Here is a 20,264-nt window from a genome sequence, read left to right as displayed (position 1 = left end):
CTGTAATCCCAACACTTTGGGAGGCTGAGATGGGAGGATCGCTTGAGCTCAGGAGTTTGAGACCAGCGTGGGTAACATAAGGAGACCTCATCTCTACTAAAGTTTTTTTGTTTTGTTTTGTTTTTTTAAGCCAAGTGTGGTGGCACATGCCTGTAGTCCCAGCTGCTTGGGAGGCTGAGGCAGGAGGATCACTTGAGCCCAGGAGCTCAAGGTTGCAGTGAGCCGTGATCACGCCACTACACTTCAGTCTGGGTGACAGAGTGAGATCCTGTCTAAAACAAACAAACAAGCAAACAAACAAAGGAACCCAGGAAGCTTTAATTTTTATTTTTTGAGATGGAGTCTCGCTCTGTCACCCAGGCTAGAGTACAGTGGCCTGATCTTTGCTCACTGCAACCTCTGCCTCCCGGATGCAAGCAACTCTCCTGCCTCAGCCTCCTGAGTAGCTGGGACTACAGGTGTGTGCCGCCATGCCTGGTTAATTTTTGTATTTTTAGTAGAGATGGGGTTTCACCCTGTTGGCTAGGCTGGTCCTGAACTCCTCACCTCAGGTGATCCGTCCACCTCGGCCTCCCAAAATGTTGGGATTACAGGCGTGAGCCACTGTGCCTGGCCCCAGGAAGCTTTAAACATGCTCAAAATTAATTTTAGTAATTAAGTAATTTAGTAGCATTTGTGGTGAACTGTTGAAGCTAAGAAATAGCCAGTAGAGGGAGAGCTGAGCACGCGTGACATGAATGTTAAGTGTAAGGTGTGATTTTGCCTAGAGATCAGTATAAGACTCAGCACCCAGGGTGGCGTTTGTGCTGACTTTCTTTGCCCTGAACTTTAGCTTGCTGTTTCTGTGGTTTTCTTATGTAGGAGGGTTGTCATCTTGCCAGAAGTTCAAAGCAGTTTTTAAGACCACAGTCTAAACATTTATCTTCAATTCTTTCCCTGTTCTGACCTCTTTACATTCTGAATCCCCTCTTCGGACTAAATACCTAGAGTACTGAGGGTTTTCTTGGTAATGACTGAGTTGGCTTTTAAAGGTACCATACACCCTTGGCCTGGCACAGTAGCTCACGCCTGTGATCCCAGCACTTTGGGAGGCCAAGGTGGGCGGATCACATGAGGTCAGGAGTTCAAGACCAGTCTGGCCAACATGGTGAAACCCTATCTCTACTAAAATTAAAAAAAAAAAAAAAAAAGCCAGGCATGGTGGCGCACCTCTGTAATCCCAGCTACTCAGGAGGGTGAAACAGGAGAATCTCTTGAACCCAGAAGGCAGAGGTTGCAGTAAGCTGAGATCATGCCACTGCACTCTAGCCTGGGTGACAGAGCGAGACTTTGTCTCACCAAAAAAAAAGAAAAAAGTTACACCCTGAAGCTGAGGGTTCAAGGAACAGCTTTTTCCCTGTATTTGGAGTGGGTTTTAGTTTCTTCTCTCCTGGACAGTACTTTAAAATTTTTGTTTTCTGGGTTTATTAAAAATATGAATTTAAAATTAGACGGGCATGCTGGCACATGGCTGTGGTCCCAGCTGCCCAGGAGGTTGAAGTGGGAGGATGGCTTGAGCCTGGGAGGTCAAGGCTGCAGTGAGCTATGATCGCGCCACTGCACTCCAGCCTGGGGGTGACAGAGCAAGACCTTGTCTCTAAATAAATAAAGAAATAAAATAAAAATATATGGATTTAAAATTTAAGTTCCAGAAAGAGATGTAAAGCAGTATATCACTCATTTCTACACTCAAACAATCCAGTGTTGTTTTATTTTTGGCAGATGTTATTTTTGGTGAATTTTAAGACTTTGGGTCAAGAATAAGTTTATATTTATTATCTCATATCCTCCATCTCTCCCAGTCATGTCTTATAGTTGGGTGTCTGGGAGCCAGTGCTTTGTCCCTCTCGGAACTGGGGCATTTTTCCTATCTGCTCCAGTGAGCCAGTCATCTGAATAGTGTTCACCCTCAGAGAAAGGATGCTGTGGAGGGATGCAGCGATGCATCTGGAAAGGAAAAAAGACAGATCTGCCTACTTGTAGGAACATGGCAGAGAAGGATGCAAGAGCCCCATTTCATGTACCATTTAGATTTTTTTTTTTTTTTTTTTTTTTTGAGATGGAGTCTTGCTTGGTCACCCAGGCTGGAGTGCAGTGGCGCAATCTCGGCTTACTGCAACCTCTACCTCCCAGGCTCAAGTGATTCTCTTGCCTCAGTCTCCTGAGTAGCTGGGATTACAGGGTCCCGCCACCACACCTGGCTAATTTTTTTTTTTTTTTTTTTTTTGTATTTTTAGTAGAGATGGGGTTTCACCATGTTGGCCAGGCTGCTCTTGTACTCCTGACCTCAAGTGATCTGCCTGCCTTGGCCTCCCAAAGTGCTGGGATTACGGGAGTGAGCCATCGCCCCTGGCAAATATAGATTTCAGTGAAAGAAGACAGCATAAATCAGTATCTGTGGGAGGAGACCGTGGTAAATAGCTCCCTGATGGCAAGTCAGTTTCACTTCTGCTGTGTAAATGTGGCTTTGCGATTGTGGCCCAAAGGGCTGCGTACCCCAGCTGGTTCCAAATACCTGAACCAAGGAGAAGCTGCCACCATCTCCTCTGTGGATTCCTATAACCAAAGCAGAACTTTGTTTTTGTTTTTGTTTTCAGTGACATCTGGTAAGTTGTTTCTTTTATGTAATTTATACTGTAACTTGTCGTTGATTTTTTAAAAATGGACCTTAATTTTTAGAACAGTTTTGAGTTTACAGGAATATTGAGAAGATAGTTTAGAGCATTCCTATGTAATTCCCACCCAACTTCCTTTATTATCTTATGTTAGTGTGGTACATTTGTTACAACTGATGAACACATACTGATATGTTATTGTTAAAGTCTGTACTTGATTCAGATTCTTGGTTTTTATCTAACGTCTGCTTTCTACTGTAGAATCCTATTCAGGATAGCACATTACATTTAGTTTTGTTCCCTTAGGCTTCTCTTAGCTGTAATGTTGTTTCTCAGACTTTTTGGCGGTTTTGAGGAGTACTCGTTGGGTATTTTGTAGGCTTCTCTTATTGGCATTTGTCTGAGGTTATTCTCATGATTAGACTGGAGTTACGGGTTTTGGGGAAGGAGTCACAGAGTTTAAGTGCTGTTCTCATCACATCATATCAAGGGACAATATCGTCAACATGATTTAGGACTGTTGGTGTTGACCTTGACCACCTGGTGGAGGCAGTGCTTGTCTGGTTTCTCTGCTGTAAAGTGACCCTTTCCCTGCTCTAATCTCTGCCCTGTTCTCTTTGGAAAGAAGTTGCTATGCACAGCACGTACTTAAGGAGCAGGGAGTTTCGTTCTACCTCCTTGAGGATGGAGTAGCTATGTAAATTATTTGGAATTCTTCTGTATATGGGACATTTATCTCTTCTCTCTCATTATTTTCTTAAAGCAAGTTATTTCTTGAGGGAAAATAAATTCTACTTTTCTGTTTGCTTAAGTGAATTTTGGGGTTTTTGTTTGTTTGTTTTTAAGGCCTCGCTCTGTTACCCAGGCTGGAGTGCGGTGGTGTGAACATGGCTCACTGCAATCTTGACCTTCTGGGCTCAAGTAATCCTCCTGCCTCAGCCTCCTGAATAGCTGGGACTACAGATGCATGCCACCACGCCCAGCTAATTTTTTTAAAAAAATGTTGTAGAGATGAGGGTCTTACTTTTTTTGCCAAGGCTGGTCTCAAACTTCTGGACCCAAGGGATCCTCTCATCTCAGCCTCCCAAAGTGCTAGGATTATAGGCATGAGCCACCATGCCCAGGCTGTTTAAGTGAATTTTAAGGCTATGTAAAAAGGCCAGTGGGCTAGAAATGGGGGGAATCAGGTTTTAGTTTGAATTTTACTGAACAGTGTGATCTTAGGCAAGTCATTAATCATTCCTCCCAAAAGAAAACAGCTATTGCAGAAATTACTGGCAGGTGTATGAATTCCTGATAAGGAGGGAAGTGTCATCTTATGCCTCATTAGCTTTAACAAGGTTGGGAGAGCAATATGAGAAGATTCAAATTCGTTTCGCTAGAATCTGCTAAAATACGTTATGAAAATATCTGCTTATTTTGCTTACCTCTTTACCTAGGGAAGAAAGATGGAGAAAAACATGTCATCCCAAAGCCTCCCTTCTACTATGACTGCTTCTGGTGGCCACACTTCTAATGCTGAACACATTAGCCGATGTGTTAATGCTGAAAACATATCTCTTTTCCTTTAGAGACTTAGAGGCCCTTGTTTCACTTTTGCTTCTGAGCTAGTGTGTTTAAATTGCTCCCTTGGGACATCCCTATTTGGAAGAGCAGTGCAGTGGCCAACAAGGTGGTTAGGAAATGTTGCCAACACCAAAGTTACTTAAACCTAAACCCAAACTCAAAGAGAAAGGAAATAAATTCTAAATTTCATCAACATTCTATCATTTCATTAATAGTCTCCTCCTCTTCCTTCTTTCATTCTTCAGCTCACCTTCTTGTGAGAGCATGAAAAAACTTGACCAAAGATTCTTTTTTTTTTTTGAGATGGAGTCTCACTCGGTCACCCAGGCTGGAGTGCAGTGGCATGATCTCGGCTTATTGCAACCTCCGCCTCCCGGGTTCAAGCGATTCCTCTGCCTTAGCCTCCAGAGTAGCTGACTATAGGCGTGTGCCACAACGGCTGGCTAATTTTTTGTATTTTTAGTAAAGACAGCGTTTCATCGTGTTAGCTAGGATGGTCTCAAACTCTTGACCTTGCGATCTGCCTGACTTGGCCTCCCAAAATGTTGGAATTACAGGTGTGAGCCACTGCACCCAGCTAATCAAAGATTCTTTAAGGAAGATGGTAGAGCATCCTCAATGTGCTTGATCAGTGGCGACAAGAATGGGAGTCAGGATCTCAGCTAAGGTGGCATCTGTTCCCCAAAGACTAACAGATGTGGCCTGGATGATACTGGTACTGATTTCTAGTTTGACTACTTTCACAAAATATTAAAAAAATAATATTTTTACAGATGCATAAGTGCCTGTAGAGCAATTTTGCATTCATTATCACATTTAATTCTCACAACAAACTCTTTTTTTTTTTTGCGATGGAGTCTTGCTCTATTGCCTAGGCCAGAGTGCAGTGGTGCGATCTTGACTCACTGCAACCTCTGTTTCCTGGCTTCAAGCGACTCTCTGGCCTCAGCCTCCCAAGTAGCTGGGATTACGGGATTACAGGCAGGCAGCACCATACCCAGCTAATTTATAAATAAATAAATAAATAAATAAATAAATAAATATATATATATATATATTTTTTTTTGAGATGGAGTCTGGCTCTGTTGCCCAGGCTGGAGTGCAGTGGCATGATCTTGGCTTGCTGCAAGCTCCGCCTCCTGGGTTCATGCCATTCTCCCGCCTCAGCCTCCCAAGTAACTGGGACTACAGGTGCCCGCCACCACACCACGCCCGGCTAATTTTTTGTATTTTTAGTAGAGATGGGGTTTCACCGTGTTAGCCAGGATGGTCTCAATCTCCTGACCTCATGATCCGCCTACCTCGGCCTCCCAAAGTGCTGGAATTACAGGCGTGAGCCACTGCGCCCAGCCAATTAACTCTTGATAAAGGTATTTTTTTTAAACCAATTCTATCCTATATGTGGAGAAATAGAGGCTCAGAGAGATCAGGTGATTTGCTCTGTGTTGTACTGAAGTTTGGGAGCAGGAGCAAAAATCCAGGCATTCTGACTCCAAATCTCTAGTAATTTTCACTCCACCATTCACATCTGGAATATGGAAGCCCTTTGTTTGCAGATACCGTGCCCATATTGTTCCCTGCTGTACCCCCAGTATCTAGAACGGTGCCTGGTGCACCATAGGTACTCAGAAATATTTGTTGAATGAATGGATGAATAAATAAAATAATAAATATAATTCCTGCTATTCTTAATCTTACCATCTAAGATATATATCTATATCTAGATATAGACAGATCTCAAAAAATTGTATCTACCATCATTCATTCAACAGACAATTTATTTAGTGCTTGCTATGTACCAAGCACTTCCCATATTTATTAAAAGTAGAGAGTAAACCAATGTTAATGACCAAAATGCCCCTTTGAGAAACTGTGCTTATTTAAGTATTTAAATATAAGTAAGTAAATAGTTTTGGCAAGGGTTAATGATGCAAGGCAAAGTAGAGTGAAATGAGATTCTACCTAAAGAGAATAACTAGGGGAAAAGAAAAGGACATTTGTTATTTGTAATAAACACATTGAATTTTGCATTGAACACAGAAAAAATGCAGTGAAAATGTACTCCTCTGATAGTCTCTCTCTCTCTCTCTCTCTCTCTCTCTCTCTCTCTCTCTCTCTGTCTCTCTCTGGCTTGTTTTACTTCTGAGGGTGTCTTTGAGTTTGCAGGCAGTAAGACTGGATGTGGTGGCTCACGCCTGTAATCCCAGCACTTTGGGAGGCCAAGGTGGGCAGATCACGTGAGGTCAGGAGTTCGAGACCAACCTGGCCAACATGGTGAAACCTCATCTCTACTAAAGATACAAAAATTAGCCAGGCGTGATGGCAGGTGCCTGTAAGCCCAGCTACTCAGGAGGCTGAGGCAGGAGAATCGCTTGAACCTGGGAGGTGGAGGTTGCAGTGAGCTGAGATCATGTGTCACTACACTCTAGCCTGGGCAATAGAGCAAAAACTCCATCTCAAAAAAAACAAAGAACAAAACAAACAAAAAACAAAAAAAACAGTTTGCAGGCAGTGGCTTCAGCTTGAGTTCCTGCATACAATTCTATCAAGTTGCTACTCTCTCTCCCCACTCAACAGCCTCCCTTCTCATGAAATGCCTTTGCCATGCGTTTGAGGGAACCCTCCTTTGTGGGCACCACTTCCTCCATTCCCCTATACCTGAGCTCCAGGGAGCTTGTTTAAATAGCGCCTGTTAGAGGTTGCTGAATGTGATGAAAAGAACATTGAACTTGGAGTCAGGAAACCTGAGTTTCAGCCCTCATTGCCATAACCTTACTATGTGACCTTGGACAAGTTTCTTCCTCTTCCTGGTCCTCAGGGTCTGGATCTGTAGAAGGGGCCCTCGAATCCTTTTTTTTTTTTTTTTTTTTTGATACAGAGTCTCACTTTGTTGCCTAGGCTGGCAGTGGCATGATCTCAGCTCACAGCAACCTCTGCTTCCCAGATTCAAGCAATTTTCCTGCATCAGCCTCCTGAGTAGCTGGGATTACAGGCACGTGCCATCACACCTGGCTAATTTTTGTAGTTTTAGTAGAGACGGGGTTTCACCATGCTGGTCATGCTGGTCTCGAACTCCTGACCTCATGATCCACCTGCCTCAGCCTCCCAAAGTGCTGGGATTACGGGCGTGAGCCACTGCACCCAGCCTGCATTCTTTATTCAATGCCATGGTATGCAGCTGTTCTAGTACAGGAATGACCTGCATTTGTGTTGCCTCTGTGATTTTCCTGTAAGAAAAAGGCAATAAGCAAATACAAACAGAAGAAAAGGAGAGGGAGAGAAGCAAGAGTAACTGTAAAAAGTTACAGTTATTTATCAGGAAACCAGTTCTATGCGACCTTCCTATATCTAGCTGAATGTCCACAATCTTATTTAAAAGATGCTATTCTTAGGTTCAGTGCACAGGAATGTAAATAAGCACTAAAAGCAAAACTTCAGTGCTAACCACATAGCTGAAATACAAGCAAAATAAACCACACAGGCAGAACTTTGCCTATCTGAGCAATACATTTGGACTGTTATCAATTGCTTCTCCACAGAAACCAAATTTTCACAGTGAACACCACCATTCCTTCCCTTTGCAGGGAAACAGACTGCAGGATGATTTGAAGAAGGACTATACTCCTGTGGCTCATTTTCTCCTTAATACAATGCACTTGCAATCACAGTGCTCTCGGTGTACTGCCTTTGGCCACATGGAAGCCCTAATCATTGGTGTGGTCTTGGTTTCAATGACAAGTGACATTTTCAAAATGAGAATTTTCATCTTTTTACCACCCATCTAAATCAGAGAACACTCACACTTAAAGGACTAGTTCAGTCTTTGCCTTACACCTGGGAAACCTGAGGTCAGGGTGATAAAACGACTTGTCTAAAGTCCTCCAGCTTTATTGATTGGTGGCAAAGCCGGAGCTGGAAACTTCCACATCTGATTTCCAGCCTAATGTTCTTCCCACCTCATCATTTAGTTCAACCCAATGACTATATAGTGAACGTCTGTACCAAACTACCCCCATTTGTTTATCGCTTTTCCTTTTTAAGTACTTGGTGTTTATTTTCTTCTGTCCGCTTAGCCTTTTTGCTAATGATCCCTTTCCACTTGCCAGTGTTTTTGTTTGGTCATCAAATGATCCCTTCACGCTAGTCTTTGAACATTGGCCAAAGGAATTTGAAGCCCAGTCCACTACAACCAAATCCACATAATTTCCAATTATTCCACATTTCAGTTAGAGTTCACAAATTACTTGTATATGGAAACCATAGATTCTGCTACGGAGGAAGGTGTGTGGTTTTCTGTCTTCGTTGCATGCAGCTAAACCCAACCCAACCCCAGCTAGTTACATGCTAACGGCCCTTGCCAGACTTTGTGTACTGTTGATTTAGTAAATAAAGTCAAATGAACTAAAGTTCCTGTGATTCCGAAGGAAGCCAGAACCACCACCCGTATTCCAGAATTCAGTGACCACAACTGCTTCTGCTCTAAACTCAAAGCCCTTTGATTTTTTGCCCTTTAATCCACAGCTCTCTCAACTGAAGGACCCTAATCTTAGTGTCTGTATGACCACGCCTCTTATCAACTTGACCTGTCAGTTCTTTTGTACTTTATCTGGCTCCACGGTTTCCTCCTAGAATTTGAATTCCAGCACACCAGCTGTCCTGGAGGTCGACCATGGATTTATCCACTGGTTGGATCATGCATTTTGTTTTGCTTCCAGTGCTCACTGTGATAATATGATGCCTAACCTTTCATATGATTTGCTCCTTGAGCTGCTCTCTTCAGAAAACAACAGATCTTTTTCCTAGGGGTAATCCTAGTTCTGTATCCAGCTTTTTTTTTTTCCTTTGAGACAGGGTCTTGCTGTCACCCAGGCTGGAGTGCAGTGACGCAATCATAGCTCACTGCAACCTTGACCTCCAGGGCTCAAGGGATCCTCCCACTTCAGCCTCCCAAATAGCAGGTGCTACAGGTGTGTGTCACCACAACCGGCTAATTTTTTTTGGTAGTGTCAAGGTCTCACTTGGTTGCCCAGGCTGGTCTCAAACTCCAGGGCTCAGTCGATCCTCCCTCCTCAGCCTCTCAAAGTGCTGGGATTATAGATGTGAGCCATCACACCCTGCCTAAAATTACTGACATGCATTATGGGATGTTTACCCATGTTATAGCCCATCTGTCTTTTTTCTCGTAACGCACCTAGGTTTTGATGTGTGTCAGCATTTCTGACTCAGTATTTCAAACCAGAAATTGCTTGTGCCTCTTGTGAAATTTGGTGACCTCATTAGCACACTTCTACTACCAGCTTTCCTGGTGAAAATTTCAAGTAAGAACATAGAATCTTGGGATTTGAAGAAGGCTTAACATTTATCTATCCCAATGTCGTTATTAGGTGGTCATATCAATATAGGTTCAAACACCTCTAGAGGCAGAAAACTCACTTCTTCCTAAGGGAGCTCATTCTATTTTGGACGACTCTGATTACTTGAGAATGTTAAGCCAAAAGGCTTTCTTGTACCTTCCACCTAGTGGATCTATTCCTACCTTCTGGGAACCCTAGAAAATATGCAGGATGTCTCTTTTATTTGCAGCTGTAAGGTAATACATTTGAAGACCACCGTGAAGCTCCCCCACCCCCCACCACCATCTTCCGCCTTTACGTGTGTCTTCCTTTCCTCACGTCAAATACTCCTTATCCCCGTGGAGCAGTCCTCACTGTGAGTGCTGCTCTATTTGCATACTTGACTATTGATTTCTACTCTTTGCTTTACTGTTTAAGCAAGGACTCTAACATATCAAAAATGAATTCAGGGCCAGGCATGGTGGCTCACACCTGTAATCCCATCACTTTGGGAGGCTGAGGTGGGTGGATCACTTGAGTCCAGGAGTTCAAGACCAGCCTGGCCAACATGGCGAAACCCCATCTCTACTAAAATTACAAAAATTAGCCAGGCATGATGGTGCAATGCCTCTAATCCCAGCTACTCTGGAGGCTGAGGCAGGAAAATTGCTTGAACCCAGGAGGTGGAGGTTGCAGTAAACTGAGATCGTGCCACTGCACTCCAACCTGGACAACAGAGCAAGACTCTGTCACAAGCAAACAAACCACCAGACAAAAACAACAAATTTAGCTTTTAAACATCCTTTGGTGTGGAATCTCATCAAAAGCTTCCCATCCATTATGTTATCCATTCATTCAGCTAACATTTAGTTAGTCATTGCTCTTCTTGATAGAAATGCACCACTGAAAAAAAATGCAGTCCTCTGACCTCGAGTGGTTCAACCAGGAGGAAGAGATGTAAGCACAGTACAATCAGTGTTATAACACAGGTGTGTATGGAACAGCGGGGACACAGGAGGGGAATGAGTATCAGACACCGTTTCATAGAGGAAACACTAAAACAGGATTTTGAAGCAAGAGCAGGAATTCACCTGGGAGAAGGGAAGGGCATCCCACATGTGCTAAAATGCTCAAGAGTTCAATAGGATACCCTGCTTTGGAGAACTGTAAAGAGTGTGAGATGGTGTGAAAGTGGGCTGCAGAGAGGAGGAAGGGAAAGGGAAAGAGGTCTACCTAAGACTCAGAATCTCGCACTTAATAGGGGCTCTCACCCCATTCACCCAGCACCCGCCAAATACAGAAGCCGTTTAGTCAGTTAATATCTGCAAACCAAACTAAGAGTAACTGATGATGGTGATTTTAATTTGGGGTTAATGTGTAAATGAGACATAGTTTCCCTAAATAACAGCCTGTAGGTCTAGTAGGACAGATCAGGGGTGATTTTGCATATTTCAGAAGGGCTGGTGACTCTGCTTTGGAAATACACGGCTGAGTGATCCAAACAGAAACATCAGATAACGGCAAGTAAGCACGTTGGGTGTTTCCCACTCACGTTCTTCTAATTCTTCTCTATGGGTGGAGATGAAGCAGGTCCAGGCTAGCAGATTCTACCCTATCTGGGCAGTGCCCTCTGTTCTGAGCCTCCGTGGGTCGAGTTCTCCCTCTGTGTCCAAGCCCTATCTGCCAGTGGACTGGAGACCAGCGGAATCTGTCCCTTCTTTTGGATGTGCCTCTCCTCTCCCTCCAGCAGACCCTCTATGCTGCAAGCTGCAAGGAGAGCCCAGGAGGGGTGTCCTCTTGGTGGAAGTTGCGCTTGGTGAGGAAGGTCCAGGGAACCAAGTCACTGCATCTCCTTCCCCAGTCAGCAGCCCCAAAAAGCAACTCAAGGGAACTCTAGGAATATCTAATGTTCCATCCACCTCCCAGATTCCTGCTGAGACTTACTGGAACTAAATATCACTGGCACAGGGTTCAAGGCTTGCCCCAATGGAACACCGATGCCACCCAAAGCACCGAAGCTATATAAACTCACCTTCACAGCTCTGGTCACCAGAGGCTTATTCTCATTTCAGCATGAGTTATCCTAAAGCTCTCAGGTACTATTGGTTTAGACTTTTTGTTTCCCCCCTCAAGACAGAGTCTCACTTTGTCATACAGGCTGGAGTGCGGTGGTTCCATCTTGGCTCACTGCAACCTCTGCCTCCAAGGTTCAAGCGATTCTCCTGCCTGAGCCTCCCGAGTAGCTGGGATTACAGGTACCCACCACCACGCCAGCTAATTTTTGTATTTTTGGTAGAGATAGGATTTCACCGTGTTGGTCAGGCTGGTCTTGAACTCCTGACCTCAAGTGATTTGCCTCCCCTTGGCCTCCCAAAGAGCTGAGATTACAGGTGTGAGCCACCACACCTGGCCTAAATATTATTGGAAATCAGTGTTCAAACACTAATCTTGTTATATTTCCATCAAGTACTGTACTAAATGTTGTGAGGGATTCAGAGATAAGTTGGAATGGGCAGAAACACCGCACAAGCAGATTGACACATCCTTAGATTTTGCTTTCTGTATTTTCAAATTCTGCTGCCCCACCTGTCTTTGTACTTTGTCTTCATAGGCTGGTTCTCCTAAGCGGAGAAGAGCAGGAGTTCACGTAACAAGGAATGGCAGAAATGAAGGATGTTTTTGGCCAGGAACCACATCCAGGTAACACCTCTGCAGTATCTTCTCATGGAGGATATAGGAACTGATTACTGTTATAGGATAAAAGGCAAATAGGTTGGAACTATATTTAACTGTTGTCATTGTTCCTTACTCTTTATTCAGGAGGTGCTTTCTCCTTACTCTTTATTCAGAAGGTGCTTTCTCATGACAAGTTAAAATAGTGAATGAAGATCAGATATTTCAATAGTAACTGAAATAGCCTATTCATAATGAAGTGAACTGTTTGGCCAGCAGTTAAATAAGTGGGGCTTTTTCCTTTAAAAAAAAATAATGTTCCAGACTGGGCACGGTGGCTCACGCCTGTAATCCCAGCAATTTGGGAGGCCGAGGTGGGTGGATCACCTGAGGTCAGGAGTTCGTGACCAGCCTGACCAACATGGTGAAACCCTGTCTCTACTAAAAATACAAAAATTAGTTGGGTGTGGTGGTGCGTGCCTGTAATCCCGGCTACTTGGGAGGCTGAGGCAGGAGAATCGCTTGAACCCGGGAGCAGAGGTCGCAGTGAGCCAAGATTGTGCCACTGCACTCCAGCCTGGGCGACAGAGTGAGACTCCATCTCGATAATAATAATAATGTTCCAGAAAGTCACTTTGAACACTCTGAAGGTAGCCTGTCTTAGAAGACCCCTGGAATGACATTAGGCGGCTTTCCTTAGAAGGAGAGATGTAGGTGCCTTGGAGTGGCTCCTGGAAGAGTGACTCACATTGGAGTCAGTATGGGTGGCTTCCCTTCCTCAGAAGGCAGATATAGGGCCCCTGGAGCCAATGAGGGAGCCTTCTCTATAGGACGATGACAGGGATGTAACCCCCAGTTGCAGAAAACAGTCGTGTATCGTATCCTTTGTGTTTTGAGGACTGAAGAGGGAACGTTTCCTCACTCCGAGGGGATGGATTTCCTTAGGGGCAAGGTGAAGCAGTGTTTCTGGGTTAGTGGGGGTGATGCTAGCATCTGAAGCAAGCCTGAACAGGCATATAGGAAGAACTGCCACTTTGGGGTTCCCTCAGTTGAGCTTAGCCTTGAGGAATGGGATCGTTTTGCTCGGAAGATTTCTGGCAGTTTCTGGCAATGGTCTGAATCGTGTCTGTAATCCCAGGACTCTGGGAGGCCAAGGTAGGAGGATGTCTTGAGCCCAGGAGTTCAAGACCAGCCTAGGCAACACAGCAAGACCTCATCGCTGAAAAAGAAAAAAAAAAAAAATTAGCCAGGTGTGGTGGTGAGTGCTTGTAGTTCTAGCTACCTGGGAGCTGAGGTCGGAGGATTGCTTGAGCCAAGGAGGTTGAGGCTGCAGTGAACTGTGACTCTGCCACTGCACTCCCGCCTGGGCGACAGTGGAGACCCCGTCTCAAAAAAAAAAAAAAAAGTTCAACAGTCAATAATGAAACCGCATCTCAGCTCAGGCTGTTGGGGGATCAGTTTTCAAAAGTGACACCTTGTGGCAGCAGGAAGGAACAGCAGCGGTATACTACGCTTTTTGGACTGCCGCTATCCACCGCAACCGCTGGCTCCTAGGAGGGTTTGATGGGAAGTGCTGGAAAGGGCAAGGAAGGGCTTGAGTGATGAACAAGAATAATAAGATCTGTGATCTAAGTTCAGACTAGTTTATTTTTGTTACAATCTAATATAAAAATACTACCCTTACGTGGTATAAATCCAAGATGGAATATTTTCTCCTTTCCGGATAGTTTTGCATTTTAGAAATTGAAGAAACAGTTTTAAACCCTGCTGTATTGGACTTCCTAGCCTTTGCTTTAGTTGAGAAATAAACTTCCAAACTCTTATCAGATTCGTTGCCAGTCCTTACAATGTTGAAATAAGGGCCCTGGATGTGTGGACTTGGCCCTTGTTTTATACACATGGCTAAGAGATTAGGCAAACATTGTTTACCCAAAAGAGTTCCTGAGTTACAAAGTCTACATCCCTTTCCACTCTTTCCGCAGACAGGTCGTGGACACATCCTGGAGTTCTGAGATGCTTTTTGGAGCACAGATTAAAGTGTTCTTCAGTTGGTAACTGGCCTGGGGCCTGACCAGCAGACTCTTCTTTCTTTGCCTCTTCCTCTCCAGCTCCAGCCACGGAGCCAGCAACCACTTGGTATTTTGTTCTAAGGCAGTCCTCAAACTGAGCCAGGGCGAATTCTTGAATTTGAGCTCAATCATCAGTTAGAATGTCTGAGATGGAAGGGTTGAAGTGTAACCTCTCTCAACTCTCAGTTGCGGCGTGAGCGTGGAGCATGAGGTGGCAGAGATTCAGGCCTTGGCAAATAGCATGACTTGCACTAGAATATTCTACGGGGTGTGCATTGGCTTCCATTTGTGCTGGAAGATGCAAGGTTGAACAGAGAGGGAAGGCTGCCTGAATTGTCGGGGAGTTCCGTGTCTGGAGCCCAGGGGCAGAGACTGGGCCTTCTGTGTGGGCTGCCATTCTCGGGTGCCATGTGACATTTCTTCTCTGTGGTTCTTCAGAGAATGACCTCAGAATGCCACACTCAGTTTTGGAGGCTCATGGCCTCCCTGTGATTCTTGGGGATCAACTCTTTCAGTTCACCTCATGGCCATTTTCTAAGGCATGGGCCAGCCCCAGGAGCCCTGGGTTAGAACCATTTTCAACAACCTTCACCCCAAAGATCCACCTCTTGCCCCTTTCTAGCCAGGTAAACATGACCAAGGGGTGTTTTCTAAAATCTATCTAAAACACAACATTTTGGTTATACCCCTTCTTTAGGATTATGGGCCCAACCAGCCCTTCACTTCATAACCAAGGGAAACCACTTAAGTGAATGAATCTCCACAGAGCTACAAAGATCTGCTTCTAGGTGATTTCTGTTCTTGCTTATATAAGGAAGCAGCTGCTGATGTCTTCAAGCGAAGAAGGGAAAAAAATTCCCCAAATTTTTAAGGATCTCTGAAGGGCATCCATCCAAACTCTTGTAATGCATGTGTATTTTTTTGTTGTTGTTGTCAGTTCTCTCATTTTCCAGATGAATAAATTGAGGCTCAAGAAGATGTGATTTTTCCTGGTTACATGGCCCCTGTTTTCCTTTGCATTCTACTTCTAGTTCATTTCTTTTTCTTCTCTTTTCTTTTCTTTTCTTTTTTTTTTTGAGACGGAGTCTTGCTCTGTCGCCCAGGCTGGAGTGCAGTGGCGCGATCTCGGCTCACCACAAACTCCGCCTCCGGGATTCACGCCATTCTCCTGCCTCAGCCTCCTGAGTAGCTGGGACTACAGGTGCCCGCCACCATGCCCGGGTAATTTTTTGTATTTTTAGTAGAGATGGGGTTTCACCTTGTTAGCCAGGATGGTCTCCATCTCCTGACCTCGTGATCCACCCGCCTCAGCCTCCCAAAGACCTGGGATTACAGGCGTGAGCCACTGCACCAGGCCGATTTCTTTCCTAGTCTGAAAAGACCTCCCAGAGGCCTTTCCTCACTGCACACTTAACCCTGTCTTCAACTTTTCTCTACACAGTTGGTTGATTTCCTAAAACTTGGCATTTGGTGAAGAATGTCTAGCCACTTTGGCTTCTGAGGACTTGCAAATAGAAACTTTTTATCTGGGGAGATAGATTGAACTCTACATTTTGGAACTAAATGCAGACAGTCTTGTGACTCTGGGAAGTAGGAACCAAACTGGAATGATCCAACAGTGTTTTTTCCCAAATGAGTTTATGGGCAGACAGGGCTGGAAGCAGTTCCTCTTTATATATATATATATGTGTATATGTATATACACATATATTTGAGACAGGGTCTTGCTGTGTCACCCAGGTTGGAGTGCAGTGGCAAAATCATAGCCCACTACAGCCTACAACTCCTGGGCTCAAGTGACCCTCCCACCTCAGCCTCTTGAGTATCTAGGACTACAGGTGCGCACCACCACACCTGGCTAATCCAAAAAATTTTGTGTTTTTGGTAAGTTCGAGACCAGCCTGGGCAACATGGTGAAACACTGTCTCTACAAAAATTTGCCAGGTGTAATGGTATGTGCCTATAGTCCCAGCTACTCTAGAGGCTGAGGTGAATACCATACCCCAACACCTGTAATCTTATATATCCTCTGTTTATCTCTAGTTGAAGATGATTTATATAAAGAACCAATGAGAAAAAGAAGGAAATCAGATCGAGACCAGCGTTTCCGAGCATTTCCCTCTGTGGAGCAGAGCGCTCTTAAGGAATGTGAGTGTCCTGAAACTGTTGTTTTAACGTGGTTCTGTTCTGTTCCAAGTATGTTAAAATGGTCAAAGGAAGAGGAAGTTAAATTCTGAAGCTGGATGAAACATCTTGAAATGAACCTGTTTTGGAAAGAGAGGGCTGGAAGTTTCTGCAGCAGTATGCAGTTAGGCAATTTGTCTCTAGGCATCTCTGGACAGGAGGGTTGTTATCAAAATAACTTCTTCCTGCTTAGAACAAAGCCTGTGAAGATGATTAGGTTGGTGCTTCAGTGGGTGTCAACATGGTGTCCTTGCACTTTTTTTTTCTTTTTATGACCACAGGAGGGAAGAATCTAGAATGGGCTGAAGCCCATGGCAAAGCATACCATAACTTCTGTTACCAGAGTTTCAGAGCAGCCTGGCTCTTTGGAGATTTTCAGAACCAATGATCGCTATCTCCAGTGAGCCACCATCCCTAGTGTGAGATAACCTGCTATCTTGTTTAATCGGCTTTTCATTTCATTTTTTTTTTCCTTCTCTGCGATGTTCAGCAGACACCTCCTTTGGAGACCTAGTACTTTATCCCTGCCAGGTACCTACAGGTGACCTCTCTCTGTTAATTCCAGACGAAAAATTGGAATCACGGACCAGAAGAGTTTTGAGCAACACTTATCAGAAACTTATTCAGTCTGTCTTCCTGGACGATAGCATCCCTAATGGAGTCAAATATCTCATGTGAGTCTGAAATCTGCAACCCTGAAATCTTGTGTCAGTGTCTTTCCTTAGGCTATTATAGGTGCTTTCCCCCAACAAGGAAAGGGACTATTTAATTAGAAACTAAGAAAGAAGGATACAAATTTCTGTCACTGCGGGATAGTTGCCATTCATTGAGCTGTCACTGTTAGGTAATCTGCTAAGTGCTTTATATGTGTGTGTGTGTGTGTGTGTGTGTGTATATATATATGTATGTGTGTGTATATATATATGAAATATAATTTAATCCATCCAACACTCCTATAAAGTAGGAACTATTATGATTACTTCCATTTTACTGAAAGCGAGGCTCAGAGAGGCCCAGACTTGAACAAAGTCACACCAGTGGTCAGTGAGAGGGTCCAGAATTCACCCCAGGCTATGTGACTCTGAGCTCATGTTCCCAACTATTTGTACTCTGCTGACTTGAAGGACTTGAGTAGTGCCGAGGCTGTAACTTCTCCTGTTCAGTAAGACTCTGTGTTGCTCCTAACACTATTAATACTTCACCTCTGTATACACTGTATTTCTAGGGTCAAGAATATGCAATTTCTGTCCAGGTACAGTGGCTGACACCTGTAATCTCAGCACTTTGGGAGGCTGAGGCAGGTGGACCACTTGAGACCAGCCTGAACAATATGGTAAAACCCTGTCTCTACACAAAATACAAAAAAATTAGTCAGGTGTCATGGGGCACGCCTGTAGTTCCGGCTACTTCAGAGGCTGAGGCGAGAGAGTTTCTTGAGCCTAGGAGATTGAGGCTGCAGTGAGCCATGATTGCATCACTGCACTCCAGCCTAGGTGACAAAGCGAGACCCTGTCTCAGACACCTAAACAAACAAAAAAAGAATATGTGATTTCCAGTGAATACAAATAAACATGCCTCACTTCTATGTAGACATTATAGGGATTGCGTGGAATTATCATTACCAAATATTTTTGCATAATCTCATTTGATCCCCAGGCCAACTCTGTGTAGCAAATAAGAATTGATATTCTCCTTTGACAGAGGAGAGAACAGAGACTCAGAAGATTTTAGTGACGTGCCCAGGATTAGAATTCAGTTCCTTTGCATTCTGTTTCAATGCTCTTCACTCTAAACTTTGATGATCATGACAATGTACATTTTAAAATTCACCCAGAAATAGGCTCCTTACCTTGATTGAAAAGCCGACAGTGGACCCAATCTACATTGGATTATTTGGAAGCACTGGGGCTGGGAAGAGCTCCCTGATCAATGCCATCATCCAGCAAGCAATGTTTCTACCGGTGTCTGGAGAAAGCATATGTACTTCCTGCATTGTACAAGTGAGCTCCGGCTGCTGTGCACAATATGAGGCCAAAATCCACCTTCTGTCTGACCAGGTAAGTGTTCCCTTCCTCCCTCTTTCCGTTCCTTCCTTCTTTTTCTCCCTTCCTTCCTTCCTTCCTTCCTTCCTTCCTTCCTTCCTTCCTTTTTTTCCTTCCTTCCTTCCTCTTCCCTCCATCTCTCCCTCCTTTCTTTCTTCTTTCCCTTCCTTTTGTTCTTCCTTTTCTTTCTTTCCTTCTCACTATCTCTCAGAGATAACATTATATTCCTTGCAAATATAGCTCGTGCCTTTGTTTAATGAAAAGAGCCCATCCCAGGAGAAAGTTCAGTCGAGTGAGCTGGGGGTGTCTAGCCTGGTCCTTGCATTGTTATGAGACTTTGGGCAAGCCATTTCCCTCTTCGAGACCCCAGATAGATGACCTAGATATTCTGAATATGCAGCCCCCTGGCCCTTCACAGGGGGCAGCGGACGCCTCTGTTTGTCGGTGTTCTCTGTGTCTGTGTCAAGAGGGGCTTGGCCCTACTCTGCCTTGGCAGGAGTGGAGGGAGGAGCTGAAGAACCTGACTAAACTCCTGCACAGGACGGAGGAGCTGGGCAGAGAAGAGGCAGATGCATGGAACAGGGATGAGGCAGTGGAGGAAGCCACCTGGAAGCTACAAATGATTTATGGAAATGGGGCAGAAAGTAAGAACTATGAGGAGTTACTGAGGGCGAAGCCCAAAAGGAAGATCCCCACCTCCAGAGTCATCACCCTCAAGGCGGAAGAGGTAGCGTCAAGTTCGTTTTTTTCTAGATTTCATCCTGGGTCTGATGTCTAACAGTTGAATCTGTTTCAGGGGACGGGCTCGTGGTACAGTGCTTGTGTGAAATAAGAAATAAGTTGCTACCCAAATCAGAAGTATCCATAGCCCAAGTTATCCTCATTATTTATGGCTATCAAATGGGAATTTTTAGTATGTGAATGGAGGAGCTCTTGTGTGCAAAAGAAGACTATTTACAGTTACTTGAGAATAATAAGGGATAGTTTGGGCTGCCAGTGATTTTTGAAGACTTATAGTGGCTTAAACAAACAGGGATTTATTCTTTTTCTCATGTAAGAGGTTTGGGGGCAGTAGGGGTGGGGTTGGTTTAGTGGCTCAGCAATGTCAAGATCAGCATCTCTGTTTCCCTTGGCCTTCTGTCGACCCCATTGTCATGAGATGGCTCCCGAGGTGCTAGACTTCATGCTAGCCTCCTGGAAGGAAGAAGTGGAGAAAAAGTTGGCATCAGCCACATCTCCCCTTTCATGAGAAAGTAAAAGCTTTCCCAGAAATACCTCTGACAAATTTCTGTGTAGATTTCAGAGTTCAGAACTGAGCCACATGGCCCTTCTTGGCTGAAAGGGGGTCCAGAAAAAGTGAAAAGCAGACTTGTCATGATTTGCTTAGACCAGTCTCACTCCACTGCCTTTCCAATCAGACAGAAAATCAGGATTCTGCTGGCTTAAAGGAGTAACAGGATGGACATTGGATAGGCAACTAGTAGTATTCTTGCTTTTATAAACAATGTTTATTTTAAGTTAAAATTCAATTTCTGAATTAAAACAAAATATTTATGGAATCAACATTCAATTTAGGAAAGCTATACATTTAAAAACGTAGTTTTTCTTGTATCTTTCACCTTTAAATACACCTTTAAAATATTGCTATTCTATTTATAAATCTAGTGACTGTTGGTAAAATGGGTACAATTTTTATACGCATCCTAAAGTTTAATGTTCAATTATCTCCTGATTAACAAAGCA

At 44.1% G+C, this 20,264-nt stretch overlaps 1 protein-coding gene across 1 annotated transcript in view; it reads left to right on the top strand.

Annotated features, from left to right (window-relative positions):
- The first annotated feature begins 2,308 nt into the window (after window positions 1-2,308).
- NUGGC (nuclear GTPase, germinal center associated) overlaps window positions 2,309-20,264 on the top strand; it is a 59,794-nt gene continuing 41,838 nt past the window's right edge. The window contains exons 1-6 of the mRNA XM_073018017.1: window positions 2,309-2,645; window positions 12,165-12,253; window positions 16,339-16,443; window positions 17,045-17,153; window positions 18,314-18,536; window positions 19,018-19,248. Of these exons, the coding sequence (XP_072874118.1) occupies window positions 12,211-12,253; window positions 16,339-16,443; window positions 17,045-17,153; window positions 18,314-18,536; window positions 19,018-19,248 (711 nt within the window). The 5' untranslated portion in view covers window positions 2,309-2,645; window positions 12,165-12,210. The remainder of the gene's footprint in view (window positions 2,646-12,164; window positions 12,254-16,338; window positions 16,444-17,044; window positions 17,154-18,313; window positions 18,537-19,017; window positions 19,249-20,264) is intronic.

This window comes from Chlorocebus sabaeus, chromosome 8 (genome assembly GCF_047675955.1).
Source record: "Chlorocebus sabaeus isolate Y175 chromosome 8, mChlSab1.0.hap1, whole genome shotgun sequence".
Taxonomy (NCBI): Eukaryota; Metazoa; Chordata; class Mammalia; order Primates; family Cercopithecidae; genus Chlorocebus; species Chlorocebus sabaeus.
Note: the sequence above shows the minus strand (reverse complement) of the source record. Positions and strands in the feature narration are given on the sequence as shown.